Consider the following 21519-nt stretch of genomic DNA (forward strand, 5'->3'; position numbering starts at 1 on the left):
CTCCCTTTAACATAGAATAGTTATTTACTTAGTCCATATTGACTTACAATAAGTTTCTATCTAAATAAATAATTGCAATTTTTTAATAAAACTGACTTTCCTTTTAAAGTCATAATTGAACACATAAATAGTTATTTATTTTGTCCTTACATTAAACTTAGTCGATACTGACTTACATTAAGTTTTTATCTAAATAAAAAACTGTCTTTTAAATAAAATTGACTTTCTTTTCTTTGTCACCATAGACACTTAGTACATAATGACTTATATTAAGTCTTTATCTAATTAAAAAATTGACCTTTTTAATAATTCTGTTCTTTCCTAATTCGAAATAGACTTACATTAAGTCGTATATAATTAAGAAATAGCTCATAAATCATATTTTATTGACTTATATTAAGTTTGTCCTTTTTAATAAAACTGATTCTCTTTATTTTAACCTATAATTTTCTTTCTTATAATAAATAATCATCTTTTGTTTTATAACCTTTATAAATCCAGGTTAAATGACTGACACCTCTCTCTTCTACACGTTCTAGTGTTATACCTTGTTCTTCTAAATAAACATTATGTAACCTCTTCCCATCTTCGTCTTTAATAAGCAATCAGCTCTCTTTCCTGCTCAGTAAGCTGGATACAGAACTGAACTATACTCAAAACTTCATCTAAATCCCCAATGGGCAAAGACTCTCACAATGAGAGTGACGCCCCCCAAACAACCTCAACAACTCAACTCAAATGTTCTACATCACATATAATGCGCATGCGTAAACTAAAACCACAAGTGATTATTACACGCGATATACTACTGGAAAAGAAAACTTCTAACGGTCGTGGATAGGGAGGTAACTTACAAGAAACATTTTTTATAAGAATACCGATCTTCCAAGTTAGGGTCAGGGTTGATACCATGACACACAAAACGAGGTTAAATTTAGCAAGAAAATAGAAAAATCTCAAATACATGTTTTCTTTACAAAAACATCCAAAATTTCTGAAGCCTTCAGATGTTCTTAACTTTTGAGTTTTTTTTAAGCCTAGAAAGTTCTTATTTTGTGAGCATTTTCTCCCATGTTCTTAAGAAATCGGGTGTTTTTAGAGGTCACAAACCCTTAAAATGTTCTTAACCTGTTCTTAATATTTTTTCATAGAAAAAAGTGTAACTTCTTACACGTCGACCATGACCGGTTGAATCAAACCATTCTTGAATTGACTTGACTAATCGCATCTTGGGCCAAAGAGAGCATTCGCGTGCGTTCAGAATCACTATCAACGATGAGATATAAAATAGTGACACCCTCTGGTAGGTCTGTTGTCCCATCTGTTTTAATCTCAACCTGTGAAGTAATAAAAAGGATAATCGCACGATGGGTTATTTTTTCTTATTTGGCACGCCCTCAAAGAGAGCAATTAATCGTTAATTGCATTCTGTAGAGAGCAATTAATCGTTAATCACACTCTTCAATGCTGCGCCAATGTTTACAAAAATGATTTTAATGTTTTTTTTTGCATCGAACGTTTTAATTGCATTCGAAATTCATTTTGTGAGAAAGAAAATCAATAAGCAACAATAAAAGAAAGACACAGAGAGAAGAGAAAAATATAAACTCTCAGTGTAATTTCTGTAATTTACTTTCCTAACTGGTAAAAAGTAGTGGAAGCCATTGTGCGATTAGCTCGTAATCACATAATAACTCGTACAATTCGAAAATTGCACTCGTGATTTTTTTGTTTCGAATCTTCCTCGTCCTTTCGGACTCGGAAAATTAATAACAAAAAAATCACTCGTGCAATTATATTCGAATTGCACTCGTTATCATGTGATTACATATACTAATTCTAAGGTCAAAAAGTTCGTCATTTTCTTAAATGATACCTGAATTAGCCAAATAGAATCCGGCAAAAATATTTTGCAGATTAGTGAAAATTGTATCTAAGAGACACATGAAATCGTTATCTCTTTCTTGTTAATTTCTATCCACAAATTTTAAACCCCAGACTATGTACTAAGAATAGAATAAGAACACAAGTGACTCACTAGTTTAGCTTTGTATCCGAAATCCAAAAAGCTTTCTATGACTTCTGGACGTGGGAAAGTTTGACCTTTGAACTGATGTTGTGGACATTGGCCGCCCTTCATTGTCTTTGCACATTCAAAATACCAAAGTCCAAATTCGTCAGATTTCTGCTTTCTAAAAGAGATCAAAAGATAAATATGATCAGTCATCATATATGATCAGTCTACCTTTACGGTCAAACGCTTTTTTTCGAGTTTCACTCCTGTATCTCTGCTTCTGAGATTTGCTTCAAAGTATACAGGTTTGTCGGGATATTGTGAGCTTCAGGGTTTAAATAAAAATAATGAACAAAAAATTAAATCCTGAAGCTCACAATATCTCGAATCTGTATACTTTTTTTTGTGCACCCGGTATGAAATGCCACTTCATACTCATTACAGAACGTTTCGAAGAAACGAAATAGAGCAGTGCCGTTTCAATGAAATCAGCGGGGCGAAAGCATTTCGATCTGTTTTGCTTTGTGACATGTTCTTTTTGAACATTACGAATTTCGCGTTCACTCAGTGTTTCGGAACAGTTTCGTCCCTAACTTCTGAACGGGGTCTAATTATATACGTATTTTACGCCTGGAAATATCGTGTAACGGATTTATCCCATATATGTTCCTTTTACTGAGACACAAGAAATTTACAATGCACTCTAATTTAAGTGAGAAAACAATTTCTTCTTTTTTCTATTTCTGTCTAATTCTATTAACTTTGTACAGGTGAGATTTTGAGTCTAGACAACTACACTTTTTTCATAAGAACCAGTAAAATCTTTCTGAGGCTCGGCTCTTCTTTTTGGCACTTTGAGTCTCAAATTGTTCTTATCCTGATCTTGTTAATCTTGGTATTTTAGGCGTTATACCCAATGTTTACTACTTCAACCCTAGACTAGTAAACTAGTCGTTGAAAACAGACCCATATACAAAAAATTCAAGCTCCAAATAAAAAGAATCTAAGAGGTGAGGTGACTAGAAGCTTCTTCCCTTAAAAAACGTTGTTTAATTTTACAACCTTTTTTAGGTTTTTGGGAATCCATCCCACTTTTTTTGAATAAATGATATTTCATAGTAACATTATAAATGCAATCCCGCACGGGTCAGACATACAGAAATCTGTATGTCTCTCCGTACGATTTTAGGTGAAGAGAAAAAGGCGTTAGAAGAAGCTTCTAGTCGGTTATTTTCCTTTTCTCTCACGCGCGCTGAATATTTAATTAGTGTTTACATTATTTGATTGACAGTCTTATTATAAGTAATAACCGACTAGTTTACTAGTCTACTTTAACCCCTAAATTGCTTGAAATTGAGTCATTTCAGGCCCATTATTGTTCTTAAATTGTTCTTATTTTTTGGTGATTTTGAGCCTCATTATTCTTACAAAATTCTTCTTATATAAAAAAAGCGTAGATACTTATTAGGACTACTCACCCAAACATCTTTTCTATAATTCCTTGATCAGTGCACAACAGAAACTGATACTTTCCGAAACGGTCGATCGCAAATTTCAAAAATTTGTAGTGATCTAAAAAAAATAAGAAGAAATTTGTTGAATTAAAACATCCATGATGTATAAACTTGCTTAGGAAACCAAACGACGAATTTTGAAAAGGATACGCGACTTTTTGACGTCAAGAAATTTTTGAAGCCACTTGAGAGTTTTTATAGAATAATTGATTCAACTTCGATAAATGATAAGATGTCATTCTTCAAAAGCATTCAAAAACAATGGACAACAAATTCTTAAAAATCCAAGCCACCCTGACTAAAAACGTCCTTCTACGAAAGTAACATCCCCTTCCCAAAGAAAAATTGGCCAAAATATCGTCATCAGTGGAAAGTTAATCCTCACTATAAAATATTGTGCTACTTTTTTCATCCATTTTTCTGAACTTGAAAACAACAGAATTCACATCCCAAGCCGTAAAAATATGGGAATATCAATCCCCATCGAGATTCAGTCAATTATTTTTGACCGCCCAACTAGCTAAAATAAGAATCCTACTCAGTCTGCGAGTAAAAGTTAATGCCAACCTTGACTCCCGTATCCTTTAGTGTACATGAAAATTAAATCTTTGGAGCCTTTGACATGTTCCATAGCCTGGTAGACTTCTTCTTCGTTCTGAGCAAATGATACCATATGGTTGTACACAAAACTAAAACAAGAAACTGAGATTTTATAACAAAGATTTCTGAACCAGACACTAAACGACAGTACCTTATTTACCGATGGACACCATCATATCAATATTATTTTTCCCTCTTGCTTATACCTTTATTTTCTCAAAAAAATTGACTTTTTCTTAGGTGACATTGATCTGAGGTTGTACTTAAGAAAAAACGAGAAGCCGAAGCTGCAAGAAGGCGCCGTTTCTCCCAAAATGAACTTTGACGAAGCGCTGTTTCTTCAAAAATGGACATACAGCACCGCAGGCTGCAACATGCTCATGAATGGCCCTGATGCTGTGCCAATGAGGATTTCATTTTACAGAAATGTTATATGTATACAGACCTGATAACCTGTGCTTCAAAGCTGGAAACGCTGAACAGTTCTGATAAAGAGTAAGGTTGCACCACTTTGCCTTTCATCCTATAAAAAGAAAAAAATATGATTTGACTTATGGTTTACGCATGAGTAAAGGCAAGGAAATTTAGACTTGTGGGTAAATCATAATAAAACAAGAGATTGGGCTCTTCCAGAAAATGTCTGTACATGGGGGTGAATGATATAGTGAGTAGTGAAAAATCTACAAAATTTGCCTTGTCCGGGGGTAAACTTGCTCTGTTTGGGGGTAATTTTGCTCTGTTTGAGGGTAAATTTGATTACCATGGGGTCAAAAGTCACAATGTCCGGGGGTCAAAAGTCACCATATCCGGGGGGTAAATATTCAAATTTTTTCTGGAAAAGCCCATTTCAAAAAAGAAATTCATTTATTCTCCTTTTTATCCATTACATCATAAAGAAAGTTTTCCTATTTCCGATAACCAAAGTCATGGTTATATCACTTTAATAAAAAAACCGTGCACCCCCTGTTGAGGAGGTCCAACCTTTTGTGACCTAACCCCTTGGAATTCCAGGCAATTTTAGGATCATACCCTCTGGAATTCCGAATTTTTACAAATTTTCAATCATTACCCCCTTGGAATTCCGCTTATTTTTGACGGGTTTTCGTCTACCCTTATGGAATTCCGCTGCATTTCAAACCTTACCCCCTTGGAACGGAAATTGACCTCCTCAACAGGGGGTGCACGATTTTTTTCTGGAAAAGCCCAATGGTAGCCTTAACTGTCGGGATAAAAAGTTTAGAGGAACATCTCCATTCACGTATATTCTTAATTCAATGGACTGTCTTCAACTCGAACTCTTTTACCCGATCAAGTTTTCTCGTCCCTTCCTCTGCTTCATCTTATGAAACTTTTGAAGCTTTTAAATGTTCTTAACTTGATCTTATTTTGGACATCTAAGCAGTATGATTGTTGTTATGGTTTGTTCTTATAAAAAAAACGTGCATATTACAGAACAAAGGTAAAGAGAATGGGCTTACTTAGAAGCAACAAAAGATCTCTTCTTTTCACATTCTGGCAATTTTTGATCTTGTATTGTGGGAGCAGCACAATTGACCTAAGATAAAATTGAGAAAATTGAGTATTATGAGAAGGGGGCGGAAGTTTCATTTGTAAAATATTTACAAATATAAAGATCGGACTCCTCGGAAAGAGGATGGGATATAGAAGAATAAAATACGAGGGCTGTTGGTTTCTTAGCTAACCTCTGTAAAGATACAATTTTCTGCCCTAGTTTCATTTCTGATAATGCATCAAAGCGATGACAGAAGGCACAAAGTTAAGGAAAGAAGATCGAAGGCGTATGTAGGCAGATCTAGCACTTTTCAACAATGTATAAATTGGTTGGGGACCATTCAAAAAGTACGTACACTCAAATATAAGCAATATTTGAACCCCCTCCCCCTTGTACGCTTACGTATGTTTTCATAGTACTCCTCCCCCTTCCCTCTCACTGACTGAAAAAAGTACGTACTTTTGAATGGTCACTATCTGTCAGGTAAAATCAATTATTAGCATATTTTTAATACAACTTTTCGACCATACTCGCACGGTCACTTGATTATCTAATTATCCCCCTAAACTCGATCTAATCCTTTTTGACATCTTCTTCTATTGTCTATTGGTACGAAAAAAAAGACTGGGACAAAAAGATACCCGCGCGGCAATTGGCGGCTACGGTCGAAAAGGTGTATTTAATCAAAATCATTATTACCTTGACCAGCCTGATCCAATGTTTGCCTGATTTCTTCATCCTGTCTTGTACTTTACCCATGATTTGAAGTGTTCTGCCTATAAAAAATAGGGTCATGATGAGCAATTAGAAATATAAAGTTGACCAATACATAGTCGATCCAACTGGCTATGATCTCCTTGAAAACAATGACACCCCTGTGTCACAGACCCGCTGGGACTTTAGCCTCACTGAAAATTTTTGCCTAAATTTCGTCCTCGGTGGACAAAATACCCTACGAAACCATCCCCACTGGATATTTTAAGCTCAGAACAATAGATTTTCTATCCCCATTGGGAATATTGAAAATTGAAAGCAAGATAGCAGGACTACAATCACGGACTTTAATGTCTTTAATGTTTGCGAAAAAACACTGGAAAATGCTGGAAATTAACAATGGAAAGGTCCCACCTTTTTCCCAGAGTGGCAATGTTGAGTGCGAACAGCCGTCCCAGCGACATTCAACATTGCCACTGGGGGAGGGAGGGGGTGAAGCTTAGCTCTAGTTTAGACGGCCCACTTTTCACCCTGCCTATTTTAATTATAAAGTGGGCTGTCTTAAGTCAATCAATTTCCCCTCTTTTGACATCAATGCAATGGCTTCTTTCAATCTTTTTCAAGCAAAGATTTTAATTGCCAACTTCGTGGCCACTTTCTGCCTGGTCAACAATTAGAATAAGCAGGGCAGAAAGTCGGCTTATATTATGCTCTTGTCTCATCATTTTCGTCCCTGAGTGTAGTAAGCTCTAAAACTGGACACCATTCTTATTATATGAAAGGCCGATACATTCAAGTCATCAGAAACAAGAGATATAGATGGTCAGAGAGTCTAGTGGAAGGAATTAAAAGAGCATAATAGTCGTTTGAGAGAACGCGATACCTATTGACTCAGTTCCGCATATTAAATTACTCCAGTCGTTCGGGCCGGAAATTATCTGCTCCGTATTACGGAAATAACCTGACCGAGATTCAATCCCACAATCCTTTTCATCTTGATTCGTTATTACTTTTGTATTGTCCAAAAGTGACAAAATTGACTTACAAAAGCAATTAATGCAAAGGATGATGGGATTAAAACTCAGAGAAACAGTAATTTTGATGTCTATTTTTAGAATCACTGCGGTATGCTAACTTGAACAAAATTTATTCATTGGTAATATCTAATTTCCCAATTGTTTTATTTGCATCCACTAAAGTTTAGTTATGCAATAGATCGTCGCATTCGCCTAAAGGAATATTGCTAAGCTAAGTTATTTGTTAATCACTTCTAAAAAAAGTTTCAAGACATAAATCTTATTTTGAAGGGATGCGAGGAAAGTATCCAAGGCTTTGTTTTTAAATAAGAGTGATATCATTTGCTTATTTATCAATTTTAATTCACAAGCCTTTTCACATTAGATTGACACGGTTGTGGAGCAAGGTTAGCCAGAAACAGGAAAAGTAAAGCAGTTTTTTGCTTATATGAGCATAATATAACAATAGTAAGACACTGTCCTGATAAGAAATATGTGTCTGATATGAAACGGGAACACTTTTGGAAAAAATAAAACCTTTAAACATCAATAATACTTACTTTTGAATTCTGAGGCACCCAAGTAGATACTTTTTTGAACAGAAAAAGTCTAAAAGAGTATTGCTAAAAGCTAAGTTATTTGTCAGCTAGAAAAGTTTCAAGACACAGAAAAACTTATTTCAAAGAGATCCAAGGAAAGTCTTAAAAACATCAATAATACTTACTTTTGAATTCTGAGACGGCATTGTGAGTATAATAAAATACACCAACTGCATCATCCAAGCTTAAAAGTGCTTTCAATTCTTCGTATTGCTTGACTTCATGTAACACATCACATTCAACATTGTGTAAAGAAAACAAGAATACCACCAAAGAAATTTTAAATATCATTTTTGTTTTTATAATCACCGGTTATTATTTATTTATATTTAAATTTTCTTTAGTTCCAGATACCTAAAAAATGAAAAGCAGATTTCATAAACATTAGGGCCCATCCATATAGTACGTACGCAAAATTTTTCCAAATATTGGATACCCTTTCCCCTCTACCCTATTACGCAGAGAACAATAGAAGTGACGTCATTTAGACAATAGACGTACACTTCTGCTAGTTCACTGCGTACGTACTATGTAGATGGCCCCTTTCTAAAAACCTGAAAGGCTATGCTCTTTATATATTTTCGATCTTTACTAAATCACTGATCAGGACTAATAAAAATGTTCTCAATCTAAGATAAAATTGGACGTTGTACACCAAACAGTATATTCAAACTTTTGTTTTTAATTTTGTTTCTGATTCTGATGTTTACCATCGGGTCTATTCCAAATCGCATTCTGAAATTAGATGTCTAATTTGTCAATTTCCAGATTGCACACAGCTAAAAATTTGTAACCTGAGATCAGATTGTGGTTGTTTTCCACCCACCACGCTGAAGTTCTAAAGGAATGGGTGAAAACATAACAATCTGACGAATATGCAATCTCGAAATCGTAAGGACCGCGTTCGTCTAAAAGGACTAGCGATGACAACAAAGTTGCGTGATTGTGTTTATGAATAGGGCGCCGTATCAGTTTTTGACTTTCTGGCGCACAACAAGATTCTTGTTGTAAAATTTTCTGCGGGAGGAATATTTTCCTCAGATGTATAATTTTCAAGTGCTTTCAGAGGTTTACCGTGCACATAAGAAAATTATGAGCAGCTGCTATCAGGTTAAAAATTTGCCGATCTTAGGTTTACAGACATCTATGTAGGCCAAGTGGTAAACAGCTGAAACATCAAAATAATAATAAATACTAGTCAATTTCAGGGAAAACCGACGTTAAGTCAGTTTCAGGGGAAGCTGAAAACTAATAGTCAACACCTTCCGTTGTTAAAAAAAATCAAATGTACTTATTTCATTGATATCAAGCACTGTCTACAACCTGAGTAACTTTTCTATCATAAAATTTTTTTTTTGGCAATTACATCAGATTGTGAGAATGGTAGAAACAAACTTTCACAAGTCATCACAAAACATTAACCAAATTAACACGAGTACTTTACATGTGTGCAAATAGGATATTTTTTGATCAGATAAGTGAAACATAAACCACTTAGTGGTTTTTTTTTAAGTTGTATAAGTCTGCCGTAAGGTTTTTAAAAATAGTTATGTTATATAAATGTTCTACATCAATGTTCTTTCAAAACAGTTTCCAAACAGTTGTCTTCTGACCTTTGAGGGAGTAACATCTCTTAGAGCAAAGTTTTCAACCCTGTGTGGACAAACGATTGCGGACAAACGTCTATGCGGAAAAACGAGAAAATTGCGGACAAGCGTCGGTTTCGGTTTCAGTCCTACTGCATAAAGCCGAAGACCGGTTTGGTTTCTGTTCGACAGCAAAAAACCAAACATTTTCTATTATATTTATACTTTTTACTATACATTTTACAATAACTACAATAATTTACTAAACGCGTTAATCACTTCAGTGTGAAAGCGGAAGTATACAAAAAAGATTTATTTAACATTTCACTTTACAACAAACGCGTTAATCACTTCAGTGTGAAAGCGGAATTATATATTAGAGGGGCCTCGGCCCCGAAGTACATTGGGCCTAGTGTACTTTGTTTGACATGGCTAGTAGGAAAAGAGACCCTCCATCTCCACTAGAAGATATTTCAAAAAACATCGGTGAACTTAAAGATGATTTCACACGTAGAAAAAAAATGAAAGTCCATTTTCTGGAATCCTCTTCTCCAAAAAAAAGTGTTGTTCAGCCTGAATCTGATCCTGTTTTTAATGAAGATGGTATAGAATTAGTATCTGGTTTTGAATCTGGAAGTTCCTCTTCTCGACCTTGGTCAAACTCTGTTGCAGGTGGTGCTACCACATTTGATTCCTCTAATAAAATAAAAAAACTTAAAATAATCTTACACGAACATTCTTTTGAAAAACCTTACAACTTAGAAACTATGAACTCCTATATAAATAATTTTAAACTACTTTCTGCAAAAGAAGCTCATACTAAATCCTCTGTACTGATCTGTGAAATAGATATAACCGACATTGACAAACTCAGTGATAAAAATAATTGGTCTGATAAAATAACTAAATTGCAAATTGATAAAAGATCTAGACTTCTTGACAGTTACTGTGTTAATAAAACTTCTAAAGACACCAATATTCCACCTATTTCTTTGGAAAAAATATATGAAAATCTCGATCACCATGGTGTTCCAAGGGTTTTTAACCTAAGGAAAGAAGGAAATTTAGTTGTATTCGAGGTCGTCAAAGGTGATATATCTGAAGAATTCTCTTTTACCACCAAAATTAATAATCTTATTAGAAAACACCATGTTAGACTTTATGATCCAGTAGATAATTACATTACCCAATGTAAGAAATGCTTTAAGTTTGGTCATATCTTTTCTGCTTGTAAATCCAAAAATCAGTTGTGCAGTTGGTGTGGAAAGGAAAATTGTTCTAGGAAATGCTCTGTTAAATCGTGTGTGAACTGTGGAAAAGGTCACTCAGCATTTTATAAAGGTTGTGAAGTCTATAAAAAACTTTCTGATAAAGCCTCCATTACCAGAAATGATAGACAAAAAATTCAAAAAATCAATATAATCTCCCAATCTGTGTCTGAGGTTAAAAATACCTGCCAATCTTTTGAAAAATCCTATGCTCAAGTCGTTGAGTTTGAGAAAAAATCTGCTTACCATGGAATCTAAAGTTGATCATTGTCACTCTTTTATTAATAAGGTTGAAAACAAGCTATCTGATATAAACACTCATCTTTGCAAGATTATAGAAAATAGTGAGAAAATAAACAATAGGATTGGTGAATTGGAAAGAAATCTGAAAAAAGAAATCTCTGCTATTCATCCTAGAATAGAAGCTCTAGAATCCTCTGTTAACATAATTAAAGAATCATTTGTCTCCAAAACAGAACTATCTGAAGAACTATCTTCTGAACTAGCTTCCTTTTCTAAAAATCATGTCAGTAATACCTCTCTCATTTTATGGAACAAGGTCATATGTCAGACTTTATGAATATTTGTTTCCATCTTCTCAGCATTTCCTCTAGACATTTAGGACCTCTTGATAAACCAGGATTTACCAATAAATTCACAGACCTTCAAAATACCTCTTTACTATGTTCTCAAAGCCCTCCTGAAAATAATACTTCATTACCATGACTCTTAAAATTCTGCAACTAAATCTCAATGGGTATAAATCCAAAAAACAAGATCTCCTAGTTCTCATCAATGAACAAAAACCTGATATAGTCTGCCTCAACGAAACAAAACTCATAAAGAAGGAATCCATTTCAATACCTAAGTATACCTCAATCATGAACAACAGAGCCAATAGACGAACCTTAAAATCTTTTGGAGGGGGTACAGCAATCCTAATTAGAGATGACATAGTAACTGACTTTATTAGAAAATACCAAATTGGTAAACATGAAATTATCTCTATCTCCATCTTTCCTGACTCTAGAAATTTAAAACGATCTTTTAATCTCTTCTGTTGCTATTTTCCACCTTCCTTTACTGTAGATCTTGACTTAATTAAACTTCTTTTTCCACCTAACTCAATAGTTGTTGGTGACCTCAATGCCAAACATTCTTCTTGGGGTAGTACTAAAGATGGCATTAGGGGCTTAGTTTTTAGAGAACTTTTTGATAATAATCATATGGAAACATACAATATGCCACCTAATTATAAGAACAAAAAAGGGGAATACAAGGAGGTCATTCAACAAATAGTCACCTCTCAAGATAGATTTTTTCAAATAGAAGACATTTCCTCTCTTCCTAACATGGGTTCTGATCATCTCCCAGTTACTTTCTCTGTTTTCGATCCTTTAGCTTCTTGTAAAAAGACTAAAAATATTAAACTTTATCACAAACTTAATCTCGATTCTGTTACAACCATTCTTAATAATTTTTCTCTTGAAAAGGTCTTTGGTGTTAAACAAGTAGAAGACAAAACATCCAATTTAATCTCCTTGCTTAAAGTAATTGAATCCAAAGTTCCTAGAAAACTAATCACCACCAATAACCAAGGTTTATCTATTAGAGCAAGAAAACTTATCAAAGAAAGGAGAAAAGTCATCAATCTCTTGAGAAAAAACAAAAACTCCATATTTTTAAGAACAAAAAAGAATAGTTTGAACAAAGAAATTAAAAAAGAAAATAAGACCATTCTTGATAAAAGGTTCAACACCATAAAAAGTAGGATTAACCAGAAAACTACCTCTAAGAAAGCCTGGAAACTAATAAAAGCTATTCTAGATGGAGATAACAGTAACAGTAAATTTAAAACCCCAAAAATATTCAAAAAAGATGATGGGACTCTAGTTAAAGATAATCAAGAGATTGCTAATGCTTTTTGTGATAGACAAAAGAATATTTTCCAACCAAATGAATCAAAAGATGAGAGACATAAATATCTTGTAGATCATTGGTTTAAAACTTCTCAATTCCATCTCAGAGAAGAATGTTCTTTTATTCGTTCTCCCAACAATTGGCAAGATCTTTGAAAAAATATTGGCAGACCGAATATACAAATGGGCAGAAGAAAACAACATCCTAAACATGGAGCAATCTGGGTTTAGAAAGAACAGATCCACCATAGATAATCTCTTTCAACTATTGAATGACTATCAAGAAGCCAAAATCTCTGGGGAAAGGATGCATGCTGTTTTTGTTGATTTTGAGAAAGCTTTCGATAAAGTCAACCATAGTCTTTTACTATATAAATTAAACTCTTTTGGTTTACCTAAATATCTACTCTACATTTTACATAGTTATTTATCTGAACGAAAAGCTTTTATTCAACATCATGACTTCAAATCTTCCACCTTTGTTTTGAAAGCAGGAGTCCCCCAAGGCTCCTGTCTCTCTCCTATTCTTTTTTCCATCTTTGTGTCTGATGTACCAAAACCTCCTAATAGTAAAATTAAAGTATCTCAGTTTGCTGACGATCTAGGGTCATGGGAAAGATACAAAAGAGTTTATGATTCTCACCTTGATGAATATGTGGAAATACTGTTTGAATGGTTCGAAAAATGGGGTCTGGTAGTGAATTTTGATAAAACAAAACACATTAATTTTGGTCAAAGCAAGATCTCCATCTGGGTTAGGAACACCAGACTAAAAAAGGCAAATGAAATAAAATTTCTAGGCCTTTCCATTGACAAAAAGTTAAATCTTATTCCTCATATCACAGATAAAATCAATAAATCCTACCATATCCTTAACTTTCTATCTACTCTTAAAAATCAATATTCTATGGATAAGAAAAAACTTCTTATGTTTTACAAAAGTCTCTTAAGATCACGACTTGAATACTCTCACATATGTCTTCTTTCCATTTCAAACTTTCAACTAAACAGACTAGAGGTAATTCAAAACCATGCTTTAAGAATCATCCTGAATAAACCAAGATGGACTAGAATAACTGACATGTATGCAGAAGCAAAAATTTGTTCCATAACAGATAGACTGAGAAATCTCTCAAAGAGTTGGTTTACTAAAGCTTTAGCTACTCCTCACCATCCTATAAACCATACTCAATACATAAATAGAAATAATCCTGACAAACCTACTTTATATGAACTTCTGCTAACCTTCTGAAACACATACCTTCTTTTTTATTCTCTTTTTTTTATCTTCTTTTATCTTCTTTTATCTTCTCTTTTATCTTTCTCCCTTTAACATAGAATAGTTATTTACTTAGTCCATATTGACTTACAATAAGTTTCTATCTAAATAAATAATTGCAATTTTTTAATAAAACTGACTTTCCTTTTAAAGTCATAATTGAACACATAAATAGTTATTTTATTTTGTCCTTACATTAAACTTAGTCGATACTGACTTACATTAAGTTTTTATCTAAATAAAAAACTGTCTTTTAAATAAAATTGACTTTCTTTTCTTTGTCACCATAGACACTTAGTACATAATGACTTATATTAAGTCTTTATCTAATTAAAAAATTGACCTTTTTAATAATTCTGTTCTTTCCTAATTCGAAATAGACTTACATTAAGTCGTATATAATTAAGAAATAGCTCATAAATCATATTTTATTGACTTATATTAAGTTTGTCCTTTTTAATAAAACTGATTCTCTTTATTTTAACCTATAATTTTCTTTCTTATAATAAATAATCATCTTTTGTTTTATAACCTTTATAAATCCAGGTTAAATGACTGACACCTCTCTCTTCTACACGTTCTAGTGTTATACCTTGTTCTTCTAAATAAATAAATAAATTATGTAACCTCTTCCCATCTTCGTCATTAAAAAGCAATCTGCTCTCTTTCCTGCTCAGTAAGCTGGATACAGAACTGAACTATACTCAAAACTTCATCTAAATCCCCAATGGGCAAAGACTCTCACAATGAGAGTGACGCCCCCCAAACAACCTCAACAACTCAACTCAAATGTTCTACATCACATATAATGCGCATGCGTAAACTAAAACCACAAGTGATTATTACACGCGATATACTACTGGAAAAGAAAACTTCTAACGGTCGTGGATAGGGAGGTAACTTACAAGAAACATTTTTTATAAGAATACCGATCTTCCAAGTTAGGGTCAGGGTTGATACCATGACACACAAAACGAGGTTAAATTCAGCAAGAAAATAGAAAAATCTCAAATACATGTTTTCTTTACAAAAACATCCAAAATTTCTGAAGCCTTCAGATGTTCTTAACTTTTGAGTTTTTTTTAAGCCTAGAAAGTTCTTATTTTGTGAGCATTTTCTCCCATGTTCTTAAGAAATCGGGTGTTTTTTAGAGGTCACAAACCCTTAAAATGTTCTTAACCTGTTCTTAATATTTTTTCATAGAAAAAAGTGTAACTTCTTACGCGTCGACCATGACCGGTTGAATCAAACCATTCTTTGAATTGACTTGACTAATCGCATCTTGGGCCAAAGAGAGCATTCGCGTGCGTTCAGAATCACTATCAACGATGAGATATAAAATAGTGACACCCTCTGGTAGGTCTGTTGTCCCATCTGTTTTAATCTCAACCTGTGAAGTAATAAAAAGGATAATCGCACGATGGGTTATTTTTTCTTATTTGGCACGCCCTCAAAGAGAGCAATTAATCGTTAATTGCATTCTGTAGAGAGCAATTAATCGTTAATCACACTCTTCAATGCTGCGCCAATGTTTACAAAAATGATTTTAATGTTTTTTTTTGCATCGAACGTTTTAATTGCATTCGAAATTCATTTTGTGAGAAAGAAAATCAATAAGCAACAATAAAAGAAAGACACAGAGAGAAGAGAAAAATATAAAACTCTCAGTGTAATTTCTGTAATTTACTTTCCTAACTGGTAAAAAGTAGTGGAAGCCATTGTGCGATTAGCTCGTAATCACATAATAACTCGTACAATTCGAAAATTGCACTCGTGATTTTTTTGTTTCGAATTTTCCTCGTCCTTTCGGACTCGGAAAATTAATAACAAAAAAATCACTCGTGCAATTATATTCGAATTGCACTCGTTATCATGTGATTACATATACTAATTCTAAGGTCAAAAAGTTCGTCATTTTCTTAAATGATACCTGAATTAGCCAAATAGAATCCGGCAAAAATATTTTGCAGATTAGTGAAAATTATATCTAAGAGACACATGAAATCGTTTTCTCTTTCTTGTTAATTTCTATCCACAAATTTTAAACCCCAGACTATGTACTAAGAATAGAATAAGAACACAAGTGACTCACTAGTTTAGCTTTGTATCCGAAATCCAAAAAGCTTTCCATGACTTCTGGACGTGGGAAAGTTTGACCTTTGAACTGATGTTGTGGACATTGGCCGCCCTTCATTGTCTTTGCACATTCAAAATACCAAAGTCCAAATTCGTCAGATTTCTGCTTTCTAAAAGAGATCAAAAGATAAATATGATCAGTCATCATATATGATCAGTCTACCTTTACGGTCAAACGCTTTTTTTCGAGTTTCACTCCTGTATCTCTGCTTCTGAGATTTGCTTCAAAGTATACAGGTTTGTCGGGATATTGTGAGCTTCAGGGTTTAAATAAAAAATAATGAACAAAAAATTTAAATCCTGAAGCTCACAATATCTCGAATCTGTATACTTTTTTTTGGTGCACCCGGTATGAAATGCCACTTCATACTCATTACAGAACGTTTCGAAGAAACGAAATAGAGCAGTGCCGTTTCAATGAAATCAGCGGGGCGAAAGCATTTCGATCTGTTTTGCTTTGTGACATGTTCTTTTTGAACATTACGAATTTCGCGTTCACTCAGTGTTTCGGAACAGTTTCGTCCCTAACTTCTGAACGGGGTCTAATTATATACGTATTTTACGCCTGGAAATATCGTGTAACGGATTTATCCCATATATGTTCCTTTTACTGAGACACAAGAAATTTACAATGCACTCTAATTTAAGTGAGAAAACAATTTCTTCTTTTTTCTATTTCTGTCTAATTCTATTAACTTTGTACAGGTGAGATATTGAGTCTAGACAACTACACTTTTTTCATAAGAACCAGTAAAATCTTTCTGAGGCTCGGCTCTTCTTTTTGGCACTTTGAGTCTCAAATTGTTCTTATCCTGATCTTGTTAATCTTGGTATTTTAGGCGTTATACCCAATGTTTACTACTTCAACCCTAGACTAGTAAACTAGTCGTTGAAAACAGACCATATACAAAAAATTCAAGCTCCAAATAAAAAGAATCTAAGAGGTGAGGTGACTAGAAGCTTCTTCCCTTAAAAAACGTTGTTTAATTTTACAACCTTTTTTAGGTTTTTGGGAATCCATCCCACTTTTTTTGAATAAATGATATTTCATAGTAACATTATAAATGCAATCCCGCACGGGTCAGACATACAGAAATCTGTATGTCTCTCCGTACGATTTTAGGTGAAGAGAAAAAGGCGTTAGAAGAAGCTTCTAGTCGGTTATTTTCCTTTTCTCTCACGCGCGCTGAATATTTAATTAGTGTTTACATTATTTGATTGACAGTCTTATTATAAGTAATAACCGACTAGTTTACTAGTCTACTTTAACCCCTAAATTGCTTGAAATTGAGTCATTTCAGGCCCATTATTGTTCTTAAATTGTTCTTATTTTTTGGTGATTTTGAGCCTCATTATTCCTTGATCAGTGCACAACAGAAACTGATACTTTCCGAAACGGTCGATCGCAAATTTCAAAAATTTGTAGTGATCTAAAAAAAATAAGAAGAAATTTGTTGAATTAAAACATCCATGATGTATAAACTTGCTTAGGAAACCAAACGACGAATTTTGAAAAGGATACGCGACTTTTTGACGTCAAGAAATTTTTGAAGCCACTTGAGAGTTTTTATAGAATAATTGATTCAACTTCGATAAATGATAAGATGTCATTCTTCAAAAGCATTCAAAAACAATGGACAACAAATTCTTAAAAATCCAAGCCACCCTGACTAAAAACGTCCTTCTACGAAAGTAACATCCCCTTCCCAAAGAAAAATTGGCCAAAATATCGTCATCAGTGGAAAGTTAATCCTCACTATAAAATATTGTGCTACTTTTTTCATCCATTTTTCTGAACTTGAAAACAACAGAATTCACATCCCAAGCCGTAAAAATATGGGAATATCAATCCCCATCGAGATTCAGTCAATTATTTTTGACCGCCCAACTAGCTAAAATAAGAATCCTACTCAGTCTGCGAGTAAAAGTTAATGCCAACCTTGACTCCCGTATCCTTTAGTGTACATGAAAATTAAATCTTTGGAGCCTTTGACATGTTCCATAGCCTGGTAGACTTCTTCTTCGTTCTGAGCAAATGATACCATATGGTTGTACACAAAACTAAAACAAGAAACTGAGATTTTATAACAAAGATTTCTGAACCAGACACTAAACGACAGTACCTTATTTACCGATGGACACCATCATATCAATATTATTTTTCCCTCTTGCTTATACCTTTATTTTCTCAAAAAAATTGACTTTTTCTTAGGTGACATTGATCTGAGGTTGTACTTAAGAAAAAACGAGAAGCCGAAGCTGCAAGAAGGCGCCGTTTCTCCCAAAATGAACTTTGACGAAGCGCTGTTTTTTCAAAAATGGGCATACAGCACCGCAGGCAGCAACATGCTCATGAAAGGCCTGATGCTGTGCTAATGAGGATTTTATTTTACAGAACTGTTATATGTATACAGACCTGATAACCTGTGCTTCAAAGCTGGAAACGCTGAACAGTTCTGATAAAGAGTAAGGTTGCACCACTTTCCCTTTCATCCTATGAAAAGGAAAAAGATGATTTGAGTTATGGTTTACGAATGAGTAAAGACAAGGTAATTTAGACTTGTGGGTAAATCATAAAAAAACGAGAGATTTCAAAAAAGAAATCCATTTATGCTTCTTTTCTTAACTTGATCTTAATATTTTGGACATCGGAGCAGTATGTTCTTATAGTTTGTTCTTATAAAAAAAACGTGCATATAACAGAACAAAGGTAAAGAGAATGGGCTTACTTAGAAGCAACAAAAGATCTCTTCTTTTCACATTCTGGCAATTTTTGATCTTGGATTGTGGGAGCAGCACAATTGACCTAAAATAAAATTGAGAAAAGTGAGTATTATGGGAAGGGGGCGGAAGTTTTATTTGTAAAATATTTACAAATATAAAGAACGAGGTCCTCGGAAAGAGGATGGGAAAAATTGAAAAATAAAAAACAAGGGTCGTTGGTTTATTAGGTGACCTCTGTCATAAAATATGTTTCTGACGCAGTTTCGTTTCAGAGAATGCATCAAAACGACGACAGAAGGCACAAAGTTAAGGAAAGAAGATCGACGGCGTATGTAGGTAGATCTAGCAGTTTTCAACAATGTATAAATTGGTTGGGGACCATTCAAAAAGTACGTACATTCAAATAAAGCAAAATCTGAACCCCTCCCCCTTGTACGCTCACGTATGTTTTCATAGTACTCCTGCCCCTTCCCTCTCACTGACTAAAAAAAAAAACCTTATCGGGGAAAACTACCAGCAAGTGACGAATATTTTTCCCCGACAAAAATTTTCCCCGACAAAAATTTTCTCCGACGAAGTTTTCCCCGAAAAGGTACGTACTTTTGAATGGTCACTACCTGCCAGGTAAAATCAATTATTAGCATATTTTTAATACACCCCTCGTCACTTTATTATCTAATTATCCCCCTAAACTCGATCTAATCCTTTTTGACATCTTTTTCTATGTCTATTGGTACGAAAAAAAAAGACTGGGACGGTTATAGGGGTGGTAAACGGACAAAAAAATACCCGCGCGGCAATTGGCGGCTACGGTCGAAAAGGTGTATTTAATCAAAATCAATATTACCTTAACCAGCCTGATCCAATATTTGCCTGATTTCTTCATCCTGTCTTGTACTTTACCCATAATTTGAAGTGTTCTGCCTATAAAAAATAGGGACATGATGAGCAATTAGAAATATAATATTCACAAATACATAGTCGATCCAACTGGCTATGATCTCCTTGAAAACGATGACACACCTGTGTCACAGACCTGCTGAAACTCAAGCCCCACTGAAAAATGTTACCAAAATGTAGTCCCCGGTGGACAAAATACCCTACAATTTCGGCCCCTGTGGGATATTGACTTTGAGCCCGGGAACAATAGATTTTCCACCCCATTGAGAATATAGAAAATTGAAAACAAGATGGCGGGACTACAATCATGGACTTTAATGTTTGAGAAAAAACACTGGAAAATGCTGGAAATTAACGAGTGGCAATGTTGAGTGCGAACAGCCGTCCCAGCGACCTTCAACCTTGCCACTGGGGGAGGGAGGGGATGAAGCTTAGCTGTAGTTTAGACGGCTCACTTTTCACCCTGCCTATTTTAATTGTAAAGTGGACTGTCTAAAGTCAATCAATTGACCTCTTTTGACATCAATGCAATGGCTTCTTTCAATCTTTTTTAAGGAAAGATTTTAATTGCCAGCTTCGTGTCCACTTTCTGTGTCTACTTCAACAATTAGAATAGGCAGGGCAGAAAGTCGGCCGTCTAAACTAGAGCTTATATTATGCTCTTGTCTCCCCATTTTCGTTCATAATTGTAGCCAGCCCTAAAACTGGACACGATTCCTATTATATGAAAGCCCTATCCATTCAAGTAGTCAGAGATGAGAAATATAGATGGTCAGAGAGTCTGGTGGGAAGAATTAAAAGAGCATAATAGTCGTTTAGGAGAACGCGATACCTATTGACTTAATTCCGCATATTAATTACTCCAGTCGTTCGGGCCAGAAATTATCTGCTCCGAATTACGGAAATAAAACTCTAGGATATCGCGCGGGAGGATTCGCAGCGTTATCGCGTACTAATTTGAGAGAAAATTAGCGTGTCAATAGCACACCGCTATGGCAAACGCACCATAATTATCACTTTTAACATTTGACCGAGATCCAATCCCACAATCCTTTTCATCTTGATTCGTTATTACTTTTGTATTGTCCAAAAGTGACAAAATTGACTTTAAAACATCAATAATACTTACTTTTGAATTCTGAGGCGGCATTGTGAGTATAATAAAATACACCAACTGCGTCATCCAAGCTTAAAAGTGCTTTCAATTCTTCGTATTGCTTGACTTAATGTAACACATCACATCCAACATTGTGTAAAGACAACAAGAATACCACCAAAGAAATTTTAAATATCATTTTTGTTTTTATAATCACCGGTTATTATTTATTTATTGACTTTCTGGCGCACAACAAGATTCTTGTTGTAAAATTTTCTGCGGGAGGATAATTTTCAAGTGCTTTCAGAGGTTTACCGTGCACATAAGAAAATTATGAGCAGCTGCTATCAGGTTAAAAATTTGCCGATCTTGGGTTTACAGACATCTATGTAGACCAAGTGGTAAACAGCTGAAACATCAAAATAATAATAAATACTAGTCAATTTCAGGGAAAACCGACGTTAAGTCAGTTTCAGGGGAAGCTGAAAACTAATAGTCAACACCTTCCGTTGTTAAAAAAAATCAAATGTACTTATTTCATTGATATCAAGCACTGTCTACAACCTGAGCAACTTTTCCATCATAAAATTTTTTTTTTGGCAATTACATTAGATTGTGAGAATGGTAGAAACAAACTGTCA

General features: G+C 34.3%; 3 protein-coding genes across 3 annotated transcripts; all 3 read right to left on the reverse strand.

Annotated features, from left to right (window-relative positions):
• On the reverse strand, positions 1–8322 carry LOC136799083 (uncharacterized). Its single transcript, XM_067055765.1, has 8 exons — positions 8096–8322; positions 6341–6417; positions 5607–5683; positions 4574–4651; positions 4096–4217; positions 3493–3586; positions 2039–2192; positions 1–1337 (listed from the first exon to the last, which is right to left on the reverse strand). Exons 1-8 carry the CDS (start codon positions 8259–8261, stop codon positions 1194–1196), a joined length of 912 nt encoding a protein of 303 aa, XP_066911866.1. The 5' UTR covers positions 8262–8322; the 3' UTR covers positions 1–1193.
• Positions 8323–9691: 1369 nt separating this feature from the next.
• Positions 9692–16267, reverse strand: LOC136799084 (uncharacterized). Its single transcript, XM_067055766.1, has 3 exons — positions 16115–16267; positions 15246–15412; positions 9692–10252 (listed from the first exon to the last, which is right to left on the reverse strand). The coding sequence occupies exons 1-3, from the start codon at positions 16214–16216 to the stop codon at positions 10213–10215; spliced, it is 309 nt and encodes a 102-aa protein (XP_066911867.1). The 5' UTR covers positions 16217–16267; the 3' UTR covers positions 9692–10212.
• Positions 16268–17484: 1217 nt separating this feature from the next.
• LOC136799034 (uncharacterized) lies at positions 17485–21122 on the reverse strand. The gene is made up of 6 exons (XM_067055713.1): positions 20912–21122; positions 19730–19806; positions 18888–18964; positions 18575–18652; positions 18098–18219; positions 17485–17588 (listed from the first exon to the last, which is right to left on the reverse strand). Exons 2-6 carry the CDS (start codon positions 19787–19789, stop codon positions 17485–17487), a joined length of 441 nt encoding a protein of 146 aa, XP_066911814.1. The 5' UTR covers positions 19790–19806; positions 20912–21122.
• Between the last annotated feature and the right edge of the window lie 397 nt (positions 21123–21519).

Source organism: Clytia hemisphaerica, unplaced genomic scaffold, assembly GCF_902728285.1.
Source record: "Clytia hemisphaerica strain Z4C2 unplaced genomic scaffold, Clytia hemisphaerica genome assembly, whole genome shotgun sequence".
NCBI classification, from domain to species: domain Eukaryota; kingdom Metazoa; phylum Cnidaria; class Hydrozoa; order Leptothecata; family Clytiidae; genus Clytia; species Clytia hemisphaerica.

Coding starts and splice junctions, on each gene's coding strand:
- LOC136799083 (XM_067055765.1), bottom strand. CDS start 8,261: ATGATATTTAAAATTTCTTTGGTGGTATTCTTGTTTTCTTTACACAAT. Junction 5,684..6,340: donor ATTGGATCAGGCTGGTCAAG/GTAATAATGATT, acceptor ATTTTATCTTAG/GTCAATTGTGCTGCTCCCAC. Junction 2,193..3,492: donor ATTATAGAAAAGATGTTTGG/GTGAGTAGTCCT, acceptor GATCTCTTTTAG/AAAGCAGAAATCTGACGAAT.
- LOC136799084 (XM_067055766.1), bottom strand. CDS start 16,216: ATGAAGGGCGGCCAATGTCCACAACATCAGTTCAAAGGTCAAACTTTC. Junction 15,413..16,114: donor TCGGATACAAAGCTAAACTA/GTGAGTCACTTG, acceptor ATTACTTCACAG/GTTGAGATTAAAACAGATGG. Junction 10,253..15,245: donor CAACCGGTCATGGTCGACGC/GTAAGAAGTTAC, acceptor TTATTTTATTAG/AGGAATCAAATGTGGTAGCA.
- LOC136799034 (XM_067055713.1), bottom strand. CDS start 19,789: ATGGGTAAAGTACAAGACAGGATGAAGAAATCAGGCAAATATTGGATC. Junction 18,965..19,729: donor ATTGGATCAGGCTGGTTAAG/GTAATATTGATT, acceptor ATTTTATTTTAG/GTCAATTGTGCTGCTCCCAC. Junction 18,653..18,887: donor AGATCTTTTGTTGCTTCTAA/GTAAGCCCATTC, acceptor TCCTTTTCATAG/GATGAAAGGGAAAGTGGTGC.